This window comes from Monopterus albus, unplaced genomic scaffold (genome assembly GCF_001952655.1).
Source record: "Monopterus albus unplaced genomic scaffold, M_albus_1.0 scaffold85.1, whole genome shotgun sequence".
NCBI lineage: Eukaryota > Metazoa > Chordata > Actinopteri > Synbranchiformes > Synbranchidae > Monopterus > Monopterus albus.
In genome coordinates, this window is record NW_018127965.1 from 668,859 (window position 1) to 690,078 (window position 21,220).

The window sequence follows — 21,220 nt, forward strand, 5'->3', positions numbered from 1 at the left end:
AAATATGCAATAGACAGACTGTCACCTCATAGCCTACAGTATCACACACATATCAACTTATACAGCCAGTTATCAACTTGATTATTACATATAACAACAGTAATGTCATAAGTGTAACAAGTTAAATTAATAAATTGCCCTTTTAATAGCAGTTCTTCAGTTTGAAGACCAATCAGTTCAGTTCCATTTCCAGTTGAATTTATTTGTATAGTGTCAATTCTCAACAACAACTGTCTCGGGGAAGTTTACATAATCAGGCCTAGAAAACCCAACAAACCCCTCTTGAGCAATCACTTGGAAACAATGGGGAGTAAAAACTCCTACTAACAGAAGAAACCTCCAACAGACCTCGGCTCTTGTCGGACAACCTTCTGCCTCAACCTTGGATAGTGGATGGAAGAGAGAGAAAAGAAGAAAAGCATCAGGACACAACAAGTTGTTATGGTGCCATGAAATATCAAAAGACATAACATAACAATACCTTTCTACTCCACATCACATTCCTACTAGGATTAGAATACTATACAGTATCCCCAATATACAAATACACAGTACACCAACATACACAGCATACACATATATACACTGCATACACATGCACATATATAAGTATAAATGCAAATATGCATATACATATACATATAAAGAAGGATTTTAAATTATATTCTGGAATTTACAGGGAGCCAGTAGAGAAGCATCATCATGCTAAAGATAATCAGCTAACCAAAAACACAGGAGACTCTAGTGACCACAACAGTCATATACCGAGAACATAACCAGATAATATTAAAAGTAAACTGACAAATATGACTAAATAAAATAAACCTTAACATGAGAAATAAGTTATGTAGACATGTACACATCAGTGTCCAGTTTTTGGGTCTCTGGCTATAATGATTATTTGTTGCCCTCTAGTGGTCACATTGAGGAAATGCAACATTTAGGCTCTTTTGGACAGCTGATTTCAAGCACAACTTCTTTCCTCATAAATCTACATTTTTCAAGAATTAGCATGGCCAAGTGTGCAGTCTAGGGTCAAATATTGTCAAATATTGTCAAAGGTTAGCACAAACTATGATAGTGAGACGAATTAATGACCTAGTGACAGTAGTTGCACACACTTTAAAAGTAGGCCTTTGTGACATAACATCTATGTGCAGAAAATAGCTATGATTTTATTGACTGTGAAACGTAATTGTCACATTTAACTGGTCTGAACCCATGTTTTGTGTGGCCCTCACCTTTTCCTATTAGAGAGGATGATAGTCTGGGACTCAGAGTTACGCTCCCCTAAGCCTGGGGAAATAATGGGGTGGAGTCCCAGCGGCGGGGGGAGCCAGGGGTGTAAGGGGGAAATGTTTCACAGAGTGGTTTCACAGGGAGCACAGGCATTTGAGTCAGGGCACACATGCCTCAGCTGTGAGAGGCCCCGCTCCCCTTGGCTGGCTGGTATCCCAGAACAGAGGCAGAGAGAGACGGAGAGAGTCGACTGTGAGAAACTGGGGGCAAAGAGAAAGTTAAAGTTTAAAGTAGACTAGAAGGAGGCAAGCAAGTGATCACTAAAGTTGCTTGAAAGACAGACAAAAGGATTAGGGATTGAGTTCTGTGTAGTGCTGCTGGTGTAGGTTGTTTTTCAGTACTGTATTTTTATCTGTGGTTAGTGTGTACGCGGCTTGCATTTGGAGTTGACAGCCATGGCAGATACAGGTGTCAAGAAGGAGCACATACCCCTGGCAGAAGTGCTTTATGATGATGAAAAGGTAGCTCTGGTGCGTGCTGCCACTGAGCCAGCGGTAGACGATGATGACTCGGTGGACCAGGTGCTGACCACTGACTCCGGAAGCAAGAGTGAAGCCCAAATGAATGGGATCCTGGTTCTGTCTCTCCTAGACAAGATTATTGGGGTGGTAGACCAGATCCAGCAGACCCAGGAAGGGCTTGAGGCCCGGCAGGAATCCATGGAGAAGTCAGTGTCAAACATCCAAGGAGAGCTGACTAAGTTATCCAAGAACCACATCGACACAGCCAACACTGTCAACAAAATGCTGGAAAAGGTACGCAAGGTCAGTGTCAACGTCAAGACAGTGCGCAACAACCTGGAGAAACAAGCAGGCCAGATCAAGACGCTGGAGAGCAACGAGCATGAGCTACTGAAGAGACGCAACTTTAAAGTCTTCATCTACCAGGTGAAGTCGGGGATACTAAAGGCTGCAGTGTGTGTGTGAGCTTGTTCTCTTTTTGCTTTCTTCACATAATTGCAAGTAGTATAGCTCTGAGAATATGATGATCAGCAATACACTAAAAGTACATTTTGGTCCAGAAAGAGCTGTACTGCATTCCCCACATCACAAAGGAAAGTATGGGGAATGTGTAAAATCTACCTCAGACCATCAGAGCCACCTTTTGACATTATTCACCAGAGACAGAGAAAGACAGCGAGAGTCCCACTGTGACATGAGTTTAGCCTTGTTGGTGCAAATGAAAAAGCATGTAGGCTAATACATTTTCTCAGGATGCAGGATGCTCTGTGGTTTAAGTGACATAAACATCTGAATACCTTTTCCCTAAAACCTATACGTGCCTGTCATGTTTACGAAGTATCAGACAGCACATAACACTATTTAGAAGTTGCTGTATTGTTTGTGTCCATGCTCAGTGATACTGTACCATGGACACGACGAAGGGAATACCAGTAGCTTCCATGGAAAAATAAAGGCAGGTATTGACCTCTCCCATTCTCCACTTGGACTTGATTACCCAACAAAACTAAATAAAGCCTACCGGGTGTAAATAAAACTATAAGGCGTATAAACACTGGCATGAGGGTCTATTTGAGACACAACCCCCACCACTGAGTGCTTAAAGGACAGATAATTGGTAGGCTGCTGGCTTGTAAGATGAAAATGTAGGTTCTATTATGATTTCTCCAAAGTGGGCCACACTTAACATTCATCTGTTCGTGGTGCTCAAACCCACACTTGAATACCTAGGAGCACAAGCGCTCATAGGACAGAGTCTGTTTTACTTTGGGGAGCGTGGTACTGTAGCTTCTTCTTAAACAGTTGAGACAATTAAATATCTTGGAAAGTGAATCGGTAAAGACAAAAATAAGAAAAGACACAATGTGAGTTCATGACATTGGAGAGCCAATCGGTCTAGCTGCCATAGTGCATTTGAGACTTGTTGCGCAGCTCTTTTTTTAGCAGGATGTGCAGCAGTTTGCAGCATGCATGGCAACTCTTCTGCTTTAGTTTATTCTGTGCATGAAAAGTTCCGTTGCCCTAAGTTCTGAAATTTGTCATAGGACTACAAATCAAATGGCCACACAGGAAAATGTCTGTGGTTGTTCCTTCGTGCTGGAACTTCTGCAGCTGTAAAACAGAGAGGTTTGTTTAAAACATTAGTGAGAGTAAATCTGAGGTCCAAGACTCTGGTGAATAGCGCTTACATCAGCATCTGCATTGGCAGGCACAAACATTTTCACATCCCCCATTCTGGGATGTTCACTGTGGGAGCAGGTTACACTATAGGCATCTAGCAGAAATCCAGTCATAGATACCAGGCCTTAAGTTACTCTTTAAAGCAGGTGTCCCCTGCTGTTTGTGACACTATGGACTATTGCAAGCCCTTTTAGTTGCATGTCTGTGTCCACTTGTCTGTATGGGATAGTGTACACAAAATGGGTAAACAGTTTGCAGTTGTGGAGCTCATTTGAAGAACTTTTTAAACTATTTAATAAAGCCTGAGATTTTAATGTTTTAGTTCTGAGTTCCTAGTTTAGATTGCGCTTCAGCACACGCAGTCTAAATCCCTTCCTGTTGGTATTATCACAGCTGTAATGCTTTAATTGCTGACTAAACTTGGTGACTGTCATGTTTTAAAAGCGGCTGTGGGAGACATGTTGAAGTAGCTGCAGTGGTCTATTTATTGCCAGAGACCATTTCCAGCTTAAGTGACCAACACACAGGTTGGTCAGATACTGGCAACACTGGAAATCAACACTGGCTCTCAGACAAGTTTCATCACTTTCCACGGTCTGCTTGTCTGTTAATGTGTTTGAGTAGGATAAGTTTAGAATTAGGCTAAGCATGAGATAAGGGTCGGGGTTAGGAATGTAGAGGTTACAGTAACCACCCTTTGGAATTAATGTAGGCTCATTCGCTGTCCTTACAAGTATAGTAATGCCATGTGTTTGTGTATGCGGGGCCATTCAACTGAGGATAGAGTTTGAATAAGACAAGTGAAACATTTTCAAAGCATTACGTTTGCTATGTAGGACCTTGTACTCTACTTTGTTAAGCTTATACTGCCTTTGACAGCTGGTACCATATTTTCCCCTCCTGTCACTGACTTTTTAGCCGCTTCCCTTCAGTATTTCTAGTCAGAAAGGCTTTGACAGTAATGCTTTAAAACTAAACCTGCAGTGATAGTAGCACACAGGAGCCCCCAGCAACAGCAGGGTGTGGCCACAAAGACATATTTAGCAAATGTTCATTACATAGAGTATCTGCAGTAGTCTAAGAAATTACAACTGCAGTGAAAGCAATAGCTGAAGGAGGCTTTACTTCAATAAAAGTAGCAAATTCACACCATAAAAATACATAAAAATATAAGAAATAACTGACATGACTGACATGATCCTGTTTCAAAATCATATTGGATTATAATTATTGATGCATCTGTTTGAAAGCATCCATCCTGCTGCAGCTGGTAACAATGGGGCTACTTTTATAAATTTTGATTTATAATACAATTTATTAGTTGATCATGTTTTGTATCTATAACTATGCAACGTAACAAGTCACCTGTCAAATAAATATAGCAAAGTGAAAAGTGCAATTTTGTGCCCAAAATGTAATTAATTAGCATAAAATGGAAATACTCAAGTCAAGAATCTCAAAATGGTAGAGTACAGCACTTGAGTACATGTGTTTAGTTAAATTCCACCACTGCATCAAATATGCAATTTAACAGATTTGAGTAATGCTAGAACAATGGGGCTACTGAAACAAGAACCAAGCTCAGTGTGGTCACACTGGAACAAAGGAATTAGCAAAGAAAATCCCCACTAGAACCATTTTTGTACTACTTCACATTAGTCAAAGGCCTGCACTTGCATCTGGGGAGTTTAGAAGTTGAGAATGATGCTAGGGGACAATCATGAAACATTTCTCCTCTGCTGGGTGGTGTTTCTGTGGTGTTCCTTCCCTGAATGTGCTAATATGCTGTCATTTGTAGACCATTTTTTAAGAGAAGCAAAGACAGTCATTCTAAATGATTCCTGTTTTTTTTTATTCCCCATCTCACCTGGAATTAGACTACTTTAGTTAACTGTAGCCTTGCAGGCCTAATTTCCTGTGGCAGTGTTTGGTCCATAACTGTCAGGAAATAAATATAGAATCATGCTGTCAACAAAAATAATATTCTGATGAAATGGTTTATAGATAATACTATGGCTTTCTGAGTCAAGCCTCAGGAAAGTTTTTATATAATGAATGAACAAATTTCCATCTAGAGATTTTATGTTTCTGCAACAGCTCCATGTTCAAGTATTAAGGCTGTTTTCATTCTGTTTTTGAACAGCTAAAAGATGTCAGCCTCTGTAATGCATGATGAATAGTAATTTTCTGTTATCATTTATTCTGAGTTGGAGCCCTGGAGTGGCTGTAGTAATTATGGATGGAGCAAAGGAGGAGGTCAGGTGAATTTGTTATAGAGCAACACAATCTAGGAAAGGAGGAGGTCGAGGTGATGGATGGATCAACAAAATTTACTTTAAGACTACCGTTCATTTCCCATTTCAAACTGTAAGTCAGTGTTGCTTCTTTTAACCATGACTGTATTATAGCCTTATCCATGAGTTTAATATTTTAACCATGACAGTGAAGGTTCTCTTACCTGACAATGTACTTATTTTACCCCAAACCACAATCTTTTTATGTCTAAACCTAAACCAACCTTGACGATAACATTGTCGCATCATAATAGGGTTAGTTATGTCTCAGTAGTGAGAGAAATGTAGCATTGGCAGACAGCTGCTGTAAAGGTGGCGTCCTGCCCTGATAGCTGAGCCTCCTGCTCATTCTCAGACATTGATCAGCTGGTTCAGGTTCCCTCTCAGCTCTGCCTTACATTTGTACCATACGGTCTGCTCAGGCAAACAGCAGGAGACTTGTATGGAAGAGGAGAACCTAATGTGTGACAGTGGTGTTGACGGTAGTCCCAGCAATGTTTCCACAGAAACTGCAAATGGTATAGTGTGCACGGCCCCTCTGGGCAGACAGGCCAGGCTCCGATTCCATTGAACAGAGTGAGCTTTTTTCCTTGTTTTGCTTTAACTCTGCTTTGAAATAATTCATGACAACCAATCACCATCTATCAAATTACCAGTTAAAATAATTTAGCATTTTTAATATGTTATCCATTGAGAGTAGCCGTTAAAATATATGATCTAAAAAAACCACTAAAGAGTAGCGTGGCAGCTGCATTATTTAGGTGTTGTCTTTTAACCTAAATTTATAATTTGTCATATCAGTTCAATTCTATTATGTGCCTTTAGAAAGAAGAAAAGATTAGCTGATTAATTTACCAGTTAAGTAACAAAAACCGTGACAACTAGTTTGATGGCTGATTCATCATTTAAGTCATCTTTCAATTAAAAATACCAAATATTTGCAGGCTCCGACTTCTAACAGGAGAAGGCGTGCTGCTTTTCCTCATCTTAGTGAAAATGTTTGGGTATCAGGGTGTTAATTGGACAAAAATTATAGTGAAAAGCAATTGATTTTAAAAAATACCTGTTGCTGTTCATATTGATTGTTAAACAACATGGTTCCCTGCAACACGAGTACCAGCGTGAGTGCTCATTTTAGTTTAGTTTGGTCAGCCAGTCAAACCTGGGGCCATGGGTTTCATACTGTACATTATATGTGATTATGTGGATTAGTCCAGTATATTCAGTGCCATAGTGTGCATCCATCAGTGTGTGAGACAGTACAGCAGTGTGTCTGTCATCGAGATGTGTTTGGCTGCAGTTGAGGGACAGTGATAGCCATGTGGTCAGCTCTATCAGTGAGATGTAAGACTTCTCAGTTACAGTCTACTTATTCTACCACATCTTTACAAACCTTCCACTGCTCACACCACAGCCTGTGGGCCTCTCCACTAGCCTCAGCCCACTTTTCTTTAATAGCTTTTAATCCAGACTGTGTAATCACTAAGTCCTCTTACTGCAGATATAATGATCCAGTCAAAGCTTTTAGCCACTAGAGCCTCTTGTGTCCAACCCATTGGACACAAGAGCAAGCAACTGAGGAGGAGTACCAAAAAGTACTCAGCCAGCAGTGCCAAGATAGTGTTGTGATTCATCCCGCTGGCATCTCTCTGCCTTTCCTGCCAGCATGCCTCCTTGTTCTCCTCCCTTCTTCTCAGTTTCTCCCCTGACACCACTCACACTGTTGACTTAGCCCATCTTACTCCCATTTCTAATCCAGAACTAAAGGCACAGCTCATTCAGTATTTTCTTCAACACTTCTATCCTCTCTCCTCTGTGTCCTTCTCTCCTGCAGCATGCCTCTTATGGGCGAGTGGAAAGATATATGGCAGGCTCCACATTTCACTATTGCATGTCAGCGACTATTGAGCAAGTACCAAGTTCCTGTCCTCGGTGGCATTTGAGCCTCTGTGTGTGAAATGTTGTCCAGCAGTTCATGTTTGTGCGTTACATGAAATTTGTGACAAAACATCAGTATACAGTCCTCTATGTGCTATTCTAACAAGAAAAACAGGGGGGTTGGAAGCAAAGATAACCCATATATTACTATTACTTTATGTTCCTGAAGACACCTGCTGCTTATCAAGACCCCTTAAAAGTTATTACACTTTAATATACTGGATGTCTATCTTCATATTTTCTGTACAGTGCATTTGAGTCTACTCTCAGCAAGAAAAGCAGAACTGAGCTATTAGTCAATTTTTTATTTCCTCTGCTGGTGTCTTCCTCTAATCTCATTTGTTTTGGCAGTGACCAGTGAATTCTGGAGCCCAAACTGTTTGGCCAAAGCTGGGTGCTAGAATGCTCAGATCCTCTCTCTCTCCCTCTTTCTTTTTAAAAATTTATTTACACATTTGTACTCTACAATTAGCAAATGAGTTCAGCCCTCAAAAATAAGTACTCTTTTTCATTGTGCTAGTAATCACTTTATATTTTGGAAAGATCAAAACCATTGTCCTTGCTTTAAAAACTTTGTCTTTCATGTCAGCAGCACCTTCGACTATTGTTCCTCTGCCTTGTTTTTTCTCTTTTATGAATAAATGAACTTTTGACAATGTAAATTTATGCTGCAAAGATTCGTAGCCACACTGGTCATAGTCGATCTTGCCTTTTCTCAGAAGCTAAGCAGCGGTGGGGCCTGGTTAGACCCTGGATGGGGGACCACCTGAGAATACCAGGTGTTGTGGCTACTGTGGTGACCCCCATATAATAGGGGGCAGCTGAAAGAGGCTTAAATGTTTTGAACAGTAAAGACTAAGGGTCAGCAAGGCACGTGTAGCCTAACACAAACAGAGTACGTTTGATCTCTGCTGTGCTTTGTGAATATGAGTGTACAACACTGTCATGTCTTTCAGAGACATAGAAGGTGGTTTTGCTGATAATGCTGTTTTATCAGTGAGTGCATCAAAAACAAGTGTGTCTCCTATTCCATCATGTAGAAGCCATTGGACCTGTAGCAAAAACCTAAATAAACTTAAATTATTAACACTAAACATTTTCACAAGCTGCATGATGGTGCTGTTTAGAGGAAATAAGACAAATGTGGGTTTGTACAGCAGCTTAGAGCCCAGTTGTTTTGTTGTCAGCAGTTTCTCCAGGTCCTCAAAGGACACTCTAGTTTGCTCCTATGAAAAAAACACATTTTTGATCTCTGTCTGATCCCAAGCTGCAGCTGCCTTCCCCGCTCACCAAACATCTCTATCCCACAGTAGCAGACAGGTTTTACCAGCAAGACTTAGCAGGTCAATTTGAGCAGTTGTAGGCGTCACCCAGCTCTTTGGCCAACTAACAGAAATGTGTCCTCATAGCATATTACAACTCTATGCTGCTTATTCCAAGATTTGTAGGCACACCCATCATCTACAAGGCCAAGAAAACCAGTTGGCCAAATTATCTGAGTTGGTATATTAAAAGAAACTAGTATGTTCTTTTTGATTATAAATACACCAGCAGCAAGAAAATGGAATGGTGTGGCGCCCTGTTTCATTGCAGTCCATTTAGCAAAATTGCCAATTGATTGATTAATTGTGTTATGTTTATGTGGCCATATTTCCAGACAATTGTAGTCTTAATTGTCCCATACAAAAATACTTCTCAAGGAAAACTGTTCACAGCACAGCCTGTGGAAATTATTTCTGAATGGCCACATTCGACACCAACAGATATCCTAAAACGTCTGCATATCTAGGTAGCACTAAAGATTGAAAGCTTTTGTTACTTTCAGCGTTAGAAAAAGTTGCTGCTAAAGAAGAATCCAAACATTCACTATTAATATAAGTAACTATAACCGAAGACTTTGCGTGTGAAAATAAAATCTGGTCTATGCAAACCTTTGGTCTGAAGTCACGTTCCCCTGTGATATAGTTCTTCCTGCTGCTGTGGCAGCTCGTAGTTCTTGTCACTGGTATGTGAGTTATAGGCTGCCAGTGAGGGTATGCCAGGACACTGTCTGGGTTTTACATACCCTTGGGATTATATTTTGCATGCACATGGATGTTTAGGATGATTAATCTATAAATAATAAAATTAATACTTAAAACATCATCGGGCTAACTTTGAAGGTGAAATATTTGACTGTATTTTAAAAATGCATTCACATTTTATTCTCATATAAATCTACTTTTAGGTTTTCTTAGCTTTTATTGCACATATGTTAAAATAAAAAGCAACCTAGTGCAAGACAGCTTAGTGGTTTTGCATATCTTAATCATTATGTACAGTAAGTAGTGCAGAGGTTATAGTTTCCTAAAGTTGGGCCCATTCATGTTGGCAACTTATTCATGTCCTCACTTGATCAACACCTCACACAATCCTTCAGAGTGATAATGTGTGTTTTGCACAGAAAAAATAAGGGTGTTATGAAAAACTGCAACATATGTTTTGCTTAATTTAACAATTAACATAATTTAAAAAGTCATCTTGCCCACTGCGGTTGAGCCTAAATTAGTTCCAGTCTTCCAAGCCCATGGACTGAACATTTGAATTGAGAGTTGTTAGATTTGGCTGAAAATGCACCTACTCTACAGTTTAGTGTCAATATGGATGGCAACATTAGAAAGAAAATGATAATATATATATAATGTATTCCACTATAGCTTCCCATTACCACAGAGATGTAAATGGAAAAGTAAAGCTTTTGGGACTAACAATGGGATTTCAGTGGTTTCAGAGTCATGGATGTGAGAAGGCTGAAGTGTGGAAAAAGGCATCCTCATTCAGGTTCTTGTGTGTGAAATCACAAATCACTGTGAGGAAAGAAGCAAGGAACTCTCTTCCTGTGGTGTGCACTGGAAAATGGCATCATCACACCACATGGCAATGTCATACAGAGGCTCTTTCTTTGAAATTATCTGTACACGGAATGGGAGTGGCTGTTAATATTTCCATTACCCACACGACATTTACAGTAAACATGGTGCTATCAGAGAAGGTTGTTATAAATGGGAGCCTCATGAAACTGAATTTGCACTGTGCCAACCCCAAAATGCCTGAGGTAGCAGGTGGTTAGACCAATCCTTGGTGAATTGTTTGAGCCTTATTTAGGAAAGTGTGGGAAGTATCAATGTTAATGACCAGAGCACATTAGCGTTCTTATTTTAACTTCTGAAATGTCCTGAGGGATCAAAGCATTGTGAGTCAGTCCTATACAGAGCTCTAACATGCGAACCTCCACCTTTGTTTTATGTAAATCTCTCATTTGGAGTACATGGGTCATTGATATCATTCATTGTGAAAGCTCGGTGCACAGCTGCAAGGACTGGACAGCTGCTCCTGTGACTCACTGCAGAGGCCTTTCATCACATTGCCTCAAAAGGAATGGTGTGTGTCGGTCCGTGTGTGTGTTAATGTACAGACAAGCAACTCATGCATGCACATCGGTGAATCAGGATGGTGAATGTTACTGTGCATGGATTCCTAATCTAAACAACAGTCAGCCTTGTTATGCTTCCTAACTGCTGGAAATGTAAGCTATTAATAAACGGTAACAACTGTAATAACCTCACATTTCTGCAAAAGTGTAATATTACTCAAAAACCTTCCAAATGTTTGCAGTCTATTTAGATCATGCATTGTGAAACAGGATCACTATTAGAACAAATTCTGAATATGTATTTTTAACAAAATTATATAATACATATAAAAAGCATATGCTTTGAAAATATAATACATTAGAGCAATAAACAGATATTTATTTAATTTATCGGTGGTCCTATTTATTTTTATTACTGCACACACCACAAACAGAAGCCAACATAAACACACTACATAATAAAAATGATAATACAATAATAGTGAGATAAAGAATTCAGAGCAAACAACACATGAAATGTGTGCAATCAACAAAAATGTTTACCACTCAATCTGGTTTGTAATGATCCTTCTGAAACAGTCACTTGATTATTGTCTTGACACGTCCAGCAGCTGCCATTGTTGATGATGATGATGGCATATTGTAACTTAGCAAATATACTGGGCCAGGTGGATTACTGAACTATTGTAAGAACAGACAGAGAGACTCTGATGGAGAAATTTAGAGTTCAGCAGCTCTACTGAAAGCTGCTGTGATCTATATAGTAGTGCTGATTGAGAATACTGCTTGCTGTGCTGTCCATGGTAACAGTTGGTGGCAAAACTATCCGTTAAATTATCCCCAAGCCCTTGTGTCAGACAGGGAACATTTTGTCTCTGATAATATTTAGACAAACAGAGCACATTGTGGTTGTTATACAAACACCTTCATTTCAAGGGCTTTTAAAAACTTTTTAAAGAAAATTTTTGTTATATATTTGATCATTCATAGGTGTCTCCTTTGTTCTTTTCCTGCATTTTTCCCTGTTTTTCATTTTCTTTTCTTGTTTCCTCGGTAGGCTGTAGCCTTAGTTGTTGGCCAAAACTGTTTTCTTCAGTCTGCTGGGGCTTTTTAATTGCATCTCCGATGTTGCGCCTCCTTCTGAGAGACATCTCAGGCAGTTGTTGTCTTGTCTGAGCAAATAAGCAGAGCGAGACGGCTCCTGGTAATTCTAGCCAGCTTTTCCATGAGGTATGATTCACAGTGCTTGGAGGAAAGAAACTTTAGCTACAGACTTCCTTCTCATAGTGGAGAGCACACATACACTCAATCATCATTCACCCTGGTACATGCACAATGAGTCCCAACTTTTCTATTGCTGGTAAGTGGGAGGAGAAAGGATTGTTTCACTGGGGGACTAATGGACTTACCATATTTTCCCTCACGCTTCTCTTGGTTTGTAATCAGGCAGGAAAACCCAAACAGAGTTTGCTGATACTATCACAATTTCCACAGTGCACTGAGTGCTATGTTTTAAGAATGTAAGCAACAAAGTGTTTCGACACGCAAGGTCTGGTTTTGGATATGGGTTCCCACAAGAGTTGAAAGTCTAATAAAGTGATGATGTACAGCGATGATCTTCATTAATATTACATAGCTTTAGTGAGGCTCAGTATAAAATTGACATGATCCTGGACCATGTTATAATTTCCCTTTTTTGCATGACCTCGGCTCTTCCCAGTCCACCACACACTGCTTCCTGTTCAGGCACCATGGCTACAGTCCTTATGAAAGGTGTTCACAATCTGGCTTCATGGAAAGAACTGTGTGTGAGGGTGGGTTTACTTATGTTAGCATGAATACTCATACTCATGCATAATCATGCATTTGTACACTTAAATTTTTACACAAAGGTTCTCTGTCCTTAGAGTTGTTTACCTCAGGAACACAAGCAGCTTTTATAAATGTTCTGGCAAAAACATATGCGGTCACCTGCATAGCTTCTTATACAGCTATTCACAGTATGCAGTGTGTTTATCTATCTATATCTATATGTTTATTTTATGTGGGTTTAGTTCTGGTCAATAAACACACATTGTGCATTTGTCCTGTTAGTTCTTCTTTATTGTTCTTTACTGTTTTAAAAATATCTCTCATTAGTGTTATTACTGCAGCTCAGCCTCGCTTTGCCGCGTGTGTGTGTCTGCAAAGCAGGTGCAGGATTTATTTTAGCTTAATTGTGACACGCTCACAACTGAAAACCTCATGCTAGTATACTGTGGTTCTGTAGATATGTCAGCTGTTTATCCAGCTAAACTTCGTCACCCATCAGAGGCAACAAGAGGAAGTGGTTGCCATGGTGACAGAGCAAGCTGTGTTTATCTGTTGCTGTGTGGGAAGGAAGGGTGTTGTGTTGTGGTGGGGGGGGTGTCGGTTTGACTGATCATGGCAGCGGCTGGTAGCCAGAGAATGGTAGATGGAATCCAGAGAGAGGGAAAGGCCAGCCCAAAATAAACACATACTGAACAAAGTGGCCAGGCCCATACCATACACAGCACCAGATAAGGAGGCGGTGGCTATCATATTACCATATGGCAGGACCATATGAGTTTCTGAACTGCTCAAAGAGATGTGCCGCTCAATGCTCTGACAGATGTGTCCTTCAGAAGTCAGATAAGTAACTAATAATGTAACATTTCAAAATCCATTCTTACAACCTTAAATTCATCCCAGTACTGTTTTTTTTTTTTTGTTCTTCTCAAAAATATTGATGTTCACAGTTACAAACCAATTGATAGAATCTCTACTCTGTTTATGATTAATGTGTATCTAATCTACTTCAACTGTCTTCCATGTTACAGTATATAGGGATATACTTCTGTGATGTGAGTATAGTGATTTCAAGAACCAGGTTTTTATAAAAAAAAATCAATCTAGATCGGTTAAAGGGAATGTAAAGTGTTTGTTGAGTCACATGAGAGAAGGAATAACTTTTGCATAGAGAGCAGAACCAAAAATTATTTCATGTGAAGTAACGGGGGTGTATAGCTTAAATTAGACTAGAGAATGAAGATGGTCACTTGTGTCAGAAGCAGTGCCTACATTTATTTTTTTTCATAGATAATGATTCATTTAGTTCAAAGTTCAAGTTCAAAGTGTTTATTTGCCATATGCACAGTTAGGAAACGTGTTTCCCTGTACAATGAAATTCTTACTTTGCCGTCCACATGAATGCCACAAAATACAAATGAAATATAAAGTAGATACTGTAAATAGGTAACACAAAATCTAAGGCACTTTAAGCAGCAAATGCAGCAATATAATAAAAATATATAAGAATATAACAGAATGTATGCTGCATGGGAGCAGCATGTGCAGCAGTCAACAGTCAGTGTGCAATTATGCATGTGTAAACTGAGAATGTAAATGGTACAGGTCGTCAGTACATGACGTATTTCCTGGTAATAAACTCCTCAGCTGTTTAGGAGTCTGATGGCAGAGGGAAAGAAAGAGTTTTTCAGTCTGGAGGTCCTACATTTCACACTTCTGAACCTCCAGCCAGAGGGTAGGAAGGTGAATAGTCCATGTTGGGGGTGGGTGGGATCTTTGAGGATAGAGGCAGCTTTCCTATGCACCCTGCGGTGGTAAATGCTCTGCAGAGAGGGCAGTGGAGTCCTGGTGATCTTCTCTGCAGTCTTTACCAGTCTCTGCAGGTGCTTGCGGTCCATAGCAGTAGTGCTGCCATTCCAGACGGTGATGCAGCTGTAGAAGTTGCAAAAGATCCTAGGTAACATGCCAAACCTCCTCAGCCTCCTCAGGAAGTACAGCTGCCATTGGGCCTTCTTGACCAGCTGTGCGGTGTTGAATGTACAAGTGAGGTCCTCACTGATGTGGACGCCCAGGTATTTGAAGCTGCTCACCCTCTCCACTTTGAGTCCTCAGATTAACAGTGGCTGATGAGTTCTCCTCTCCTTCCTCATGTCCACTATCATCTCCTTCATCTTCATCCATGTTGAGGCTGAGATTATTGTCCTTGCACCATGACACCAGACCAGTTACCTCCCTCCTGTAGGCTGCTTCGTCGCTGCCAGTGATGCGACCTATCATTGCGGTGTCGTCCGCGAACTTCAGGATGATGTCTTTGTGGGAGGCGACACAGTTGTGGGTGAACAGGGTGTAGACGATGGGACTGAGGACACATCCCTGTGGGGTGCCAGTGTTTGTAACAATGCTGGCTGAAGTCCTATTGCCAATCCTGACAGTCTGGGGCCTGCCAGTCAGAAAGTCCAGGAGCCAGTCACAGAGGGTGGGGTGCAGACCTAGTGTGGACAGTTTGTGGGTGAGTTTGTTGGGGACAACTGTGTTGAAGGTGGAGCTGTAGTCAATGAAGAGTATCCTGATGTAGGAGCCGCGATGGCGTCTGCAGTGGCCTTGTTGGGCCGGTAGGCATACTGCAGGGGGTCCAGGGTGCCCAGTATACTGCTCTGAATGTGAGCCAGCACCACTCTCTCAAAACACTTCATAATAATTGGGGTGAGTGCCACTGGCTTGTAGTCATCCAGGCAGGTGACCGGGCTCTTCTTGGGAAGGGGAACGATGGTTGTGGTCTTAAAGCGTGGTCTTTGGTCGTGGTCTTTAGTTAGTTAAGTCATTGCTGCCTTGTTATACTGTTATGTTTTTACAGTATTCCCAGTGATCAGTTGTTGAACCTTATGGTGGAGAAGATAAACAGACATCTGCTATTTAATAGCAGTACTGCATATTCAAGTGTTCGGCAAAGAAATCAAATCAAACCTATTGTCATATGCACAGTATAAACGAGCAGTTACACTCACAATGGAATTCTGACTTTAGAACCAGTGTAATAGACAAATAAACTCAACTATGTACAAATATAGCAGTAAATGAGTGCAAATCATTCTACAGTATATCAGTGTACAATACTGTATGTAGCAACAGGCTGATAATAACTACACTTCTTGACCTCATCTCCATCAACTGGGTCAATATTGGATAAAAACATTTGTAGGGGGTATATTTTATTTTTCTCAAATTCAGACAAATTGTCAAACAAATTTCTGGTTAAAGCTAAGAGCTTGCTCATTCAAGGTCAAAGGTCAAAGTGTTTATTTGTCATATGCACAGTTTGGAAATGTGTTTCCCTGTACAAACGTGTTTCCTGCTAATATATAAAATTCCCTGCACCATGATCCTACCTCCAGACAAGCTGGTGCTGCATAAATATGCTTGTACTCAGACATCAGTCAAAAAAGTTTTCATTTTGTGTAATTTTTCAATATCTGAAGTTATTTGCATAAAAAGATCTGCAACCAAAATATCAGTTTCAGTTTTGACCTTCATAAAACTTTCATCGGTTTCCTTCTCATTCTAGTTCATACTCTTTGAGGTGAGATTACGAGGAATTCATCTCAAATTTCTATGTAAATATTCTTTATACAATGTAACAGCAACCAGCATATCTTCAAAGTCAGGGAAGATTACAGCTCAAGCGAAGCAGTGAGGTGTTACACTGAGGTGGGACCACTAATGCCTCTGGGGGTCACAGGCATGCTGTTATGGGAATCGTATAATTGACAAGTACAGCTTCTCACTGTGTGGAGCTTTGGTACCATACTGACAAACAACATGGAAATCTGGCATCTCTCAGCATTACAGCAGTATAGTTTGTGGAACGAGGATGTTGAAAGCATCTTTGTGTGCACTGAGAAATTGTTGACTTGTTCCCCAAAAATAGTCAATTGAAAAACTAGAAAGAAATTCAAACGTTAACCTGGCCAACTGATTTTACTATATGGGGCAATCTGTATTGCTATGGTAGACCATATGTGAAATTGTTGTGGTGCCGTGCTGTTAGCTAAACTGAAACTGCACTAAGCAGCAAGTCTCACCAGTAAAGTGAGAACAGCACTATATAGTAAATTATAAATTATAACTATCATATAAATGGCATTGTTCTAAACATTTAAATCTCAAAATATCACCTGAAAGCCTCCTTTTTTTACTGGAACAGGAAATAATGCCTTTAAGCCACAACACAGAAAGTGTGTGAATTTAAGACTTTATAAAGAAATGGCAGCAAAGTGGCAGGAAATGCACCTGTGGTTAGAGCTAACAACCTCTTGGCTTTAGTTTCAATATCACTGTAGAGTTGCAGATTATTTTCATTTTCATTGAAACCCTGTAGTTGTCTTTTTATTATTAAGGTGATGTGTCATAAAATACACAACAGCACAAGTTCTTACATATAATTCCAAGAGTGGAAATGTAAAATAACTGAATGTAGCCTTGTTGCCGCATGATTACCACCACTAGATGGCACTCAACACTAGCTACAAGCACTGAACTATTGTCTACATGTATATACTGACTATATAGATGACGCATGCTCTGATTTTTAATTTCATTTTTCACCTAAAGGCCATTAACTTCACTTTCTCAGGTTGATAACTTTCACATGACATATTAATGAAATGCCATAATTTATATCATTCATACTACTAAATCAATGTAGCACCATGCCTACTAATATTGTAGTAAATGTTCAGTTGAAAATGTTATTCAATTCATACAGCACATTGTGATTGCATAGTTTAATGCTGCTGTGGCTAAACAGTCTTCTGTTTTTCTTCTCCTTCCTCTTTTACTGCTTCAGGACCAAGTGAAGGCACCAAAGACATCCAAACGCAAGACAAGAGAGACAGTAGCGGAAGGTAAAGCAGTGGAAGGCCTCGAGCAGATACCCGAGGATGGACAACAGGGCCACCCAGCCAATCTCAACTCAGATGAGGAGGTGGAGATTGAGGAGATTATTGAAGAGTCCCGTACCAAGCGACTCCAGCGCACCACAAAACAACAAGTTGACAACATAAAGAAAGCCTTCTCTAAAGAGAACATGGAGAAGACCAAAAAAAAGACCAAGGAGAATTTGGAGAAGACCAAGAAGAGAACCCGTGACAATCTGGAGAAAACCAAGCATAATCTGGAGAAAAAGATTGGAAAGCTTGGGTCCCGCGTGACGCCCAACCAGGAGCGCAGGGCAAAGATAAGGAGCTCCAGAGAGAAGATGAAGAAGTCCTTCACTCCTGACCACACAATCTACGCTCGCTCCAAGACCACTGTGTACCGTGTGCCCCCCTTTACCTTCTATGTTAAGAAGATCCGAGGTGGGGAGGAGGAAGTGGTGCAGAACACAGAGATGGTAGAGGTGACCGAGTCTGAAGCTGAGGACCAGCCAGGGGGCGAGAACAACAGGCTGGGTGTACATGTGGAGGTGGAGGAAGGGAAGCTGGTGAATGTAGACAGCCCAGAGGCGGAGGGTCTGTTGGAGGCGACAGGAGGCTCTCAACCGGTCAGGGTGGAGCCAGACCACCTAAAGAAGATCGAAAGTGAATGAGCATCCCAGCTGTTCAGGGCTGTGAAAGGAATGATAAAAAGGATGAAGAATGGAACACAGTATTGATGAATCACAAGGACACAATATTAGCTGCAGGGACTTTCTAGTCATGATCACAATCTACATCTCATTTCTTTTCTGTTCACTTTTTACTGTACCCAACAGGGATGACTTTCATATTTGCTCCTCTTTAGCATACAAATGAGAAAAATAAAGCAAAAAAGCTAGTGTTTGAAACATTCTACAGGCTGGTAATCCTAGACATGTATGTTTGGGGTATTTGATGTTTGTCGTTAGTTTAATACACTGAGCGGCTATAAGAGCTTAAAATGAAATATAAAAAGGTATAAACAGCTTTTGCTTTTGCGATGTAAAGTATAACACAATATATACCATGTATGATATTCACATTAGCAGGTAACGGGAAGTTGTTGTCCAGATTTATATTGCAATGGGTGGTTTTAGTAATGTGACACACACCTGTGAAACTAAAAATAAACAAGTAAGCAAGGTTTAGCCCTATAGAATTAGAGGAGACAGAAGAGAATGGATGTGAAGATCCTTTCCTCAGCTGAAGAGTTTACAAAGACACGATGCTTATTTACTACCAATCACTCAGGCAGTATGCCAAATGTTACATGGCAATGTTTCTCAGTGTAAATTACAAATGTAACATACTAAAATTATGCCTGGTGTTAATATAAGATCACACTGGGAACACTGAAACAGTGGAAATTCAGTCACTAAAATGTTCACCACTCTAGCAAACAACTAAAGTTACTGTTATGACAATCACTTTAAGACCTAGTGTTTTACCTTTGTGATGATGGTCCTTGGAGGCAAATTTGTGATGGGCTACTGGGCTCTAAATATAAAATTTGACATTACTTGACTTAAATTTGAAGACAAGGCAGCAAGTTAATATCTTGCATGTATATTTTTGTGCTTTCTTGAAAAAAAAGGTCATAACAAAAGATTCTATACAGGGGAAATATCTGTCCTGCTTAATTGGTTACTCTTTCAAAATTCCAGCTCTACTTTAATGAAACAGTCATGAAATTTAGAAAGTAACATTTGCTGTGGTGTATCTTTACAATGCATGCTTGAAGTCACAGTTTGATTATTTACTATGTATATTTTTTACACTCACTATGTCATTTTATTGCAACTGGACATATTGTACTCTCTGAGTTTCACATAGCACACTGCTGCACAGAGAAGAAAAAACTAAACAAAACAAAAAACCTTGACTATGTCACCATGGTCACAGCTCATCACAGTACATTTGCACATCCTTGTTAAATTTCCCAAGGTAATTGCAGGCAGAAAAATGATGGGCTGAAGAACAAGATGACAGTTTAATGATGGACTATGTAACAAATGGAGAAGCAAATGTCATCTGAAATGCAGTTAAAATGAGCTAGCACATTGTCAGGTATTATGGATGTGCACTGCACTTCAGTAAATGGCTGAACACCGAACAGCATGATCCAGTCCACAAATGTTTTTGCAGAGACCAGGTTCAATCTGTACTTCCTTTGAAAGATAAAAGGAATGTCTATAATAAAAGCTATGTGATTATTATTCATAAAATGAGTTTAACACTGTAAGTTAAAGAAAAAGGTCATGGAGGTTTAGAGGAAGCTCTGAAAATTGAAATGTAATTATATGGAGCCTGGTGTAAACTGGCAGTGGCAGTGCTCAATCAACACCACTTTTGATCAAGGCGAGCACAGAGAAACAGCCTCTATTTTCCTCCCTAGAGACTATGTGTGACCTTGATGTGGTTTAGGCATGAAGAAACTCACTGTGTAGCATGAAACACCATTAAAGTAATCAATGGGATGGGGAATGCAATCAAAGTGAGTGCTCCCTCTGAGCACTGGGCAGAGTTGATAACAGTGAGAAGGACAGAGAGAGAGAATGGTTATATGTGTGTGTGATTGTAAAAATTATGCAATACCATATACCCTCACTGATATTTTCATGAAAAAACTTTATATCTCCATCAAAAACAAATTTCAGAAATGAGCAAATATATTAGGCTGTGACATCTCACAGTTATGATAGTATCTTTTTATTGATTATTTGACAAAAATATGTAGAATACATTATTTTTGCAATGAATGACTGTATGAATGAATGAATGAAACATTAAATATATTGGCACATTTGCTGATTTTGCAACCATATAAACTGTGCCTTGCCTAGCTGCTGGTATATTCAAAAATTGAACCAGCCTGCTGTGTATGAGGCGGGACATTCACAGGCTTTGTAGAGACACTTGTTTAAAAAAAAGCTCAGTCACAATACAGTAGGATGCAAAGTGTCATTGATCGCTCATAGTTTTATTGATTTATACTCAAATAATGAGCTTGCCCTTTCTGATGTGTTTATGACAGCTATTGCCTCGTGGAAGCAATATAAATAAAAGCTTGTTGAATAATATATACTTCCTATTATTTTTATTTTATGAATCTATCTTATCGTACACTACTAGTATGTCAGATTTTGAGTTTTACAATAGGGTATTTGTTCGCCTACTCTGATAAGATGCTTGGGTAAATAAGGTACCGAATTATTATCAGGAGAGGCCAATTGAAAAAGTACTGGTACTGGCATTATTAAACTCTTGATGACGTCATACTGCCAGTAACTCAGATGACTTCCAGGCTGGCTGTGCTGTTAAAGTGCTCGTCCTCCCTCCGCAGCAAATAAGTACGCGCGAATATCTGCGGTCCAC

At 39.9% G+C, this 21,220-nt stretch overlaps 1 protein-coding gene across 1 annotated transcript; it reads left to right on the forward strand.

Annotated features, from left to right (window-relative positions):
• The first annotated feature begins 1,408 nt into the window (after nucleotides 1-1,408).
• Nucleotides 1,409-20,906, forward strand: cavin1a (caveolae associated protein 1a). The gene is made up of 2 exons (XM_020607313.1): nucleotides 1,409-2,186; nucleotides 17,737-20,906. The coding sequence occupies exons 1-2, from the start codon at nucleotides 1,695-1,697 to the stop codon at nucleotides 18,475-18,477; spliced, it is 1,233 nt and encodes a 410-aa protein (XP_020462969.1). The 5' UTR covers nucleotides 1,409-1,694; the 3' UTR covers nucleotides 18,478-20,906.
• The last annotated feature ends 314 nt before the right edge of the window (nucleotides 20,907-21,220 follow it).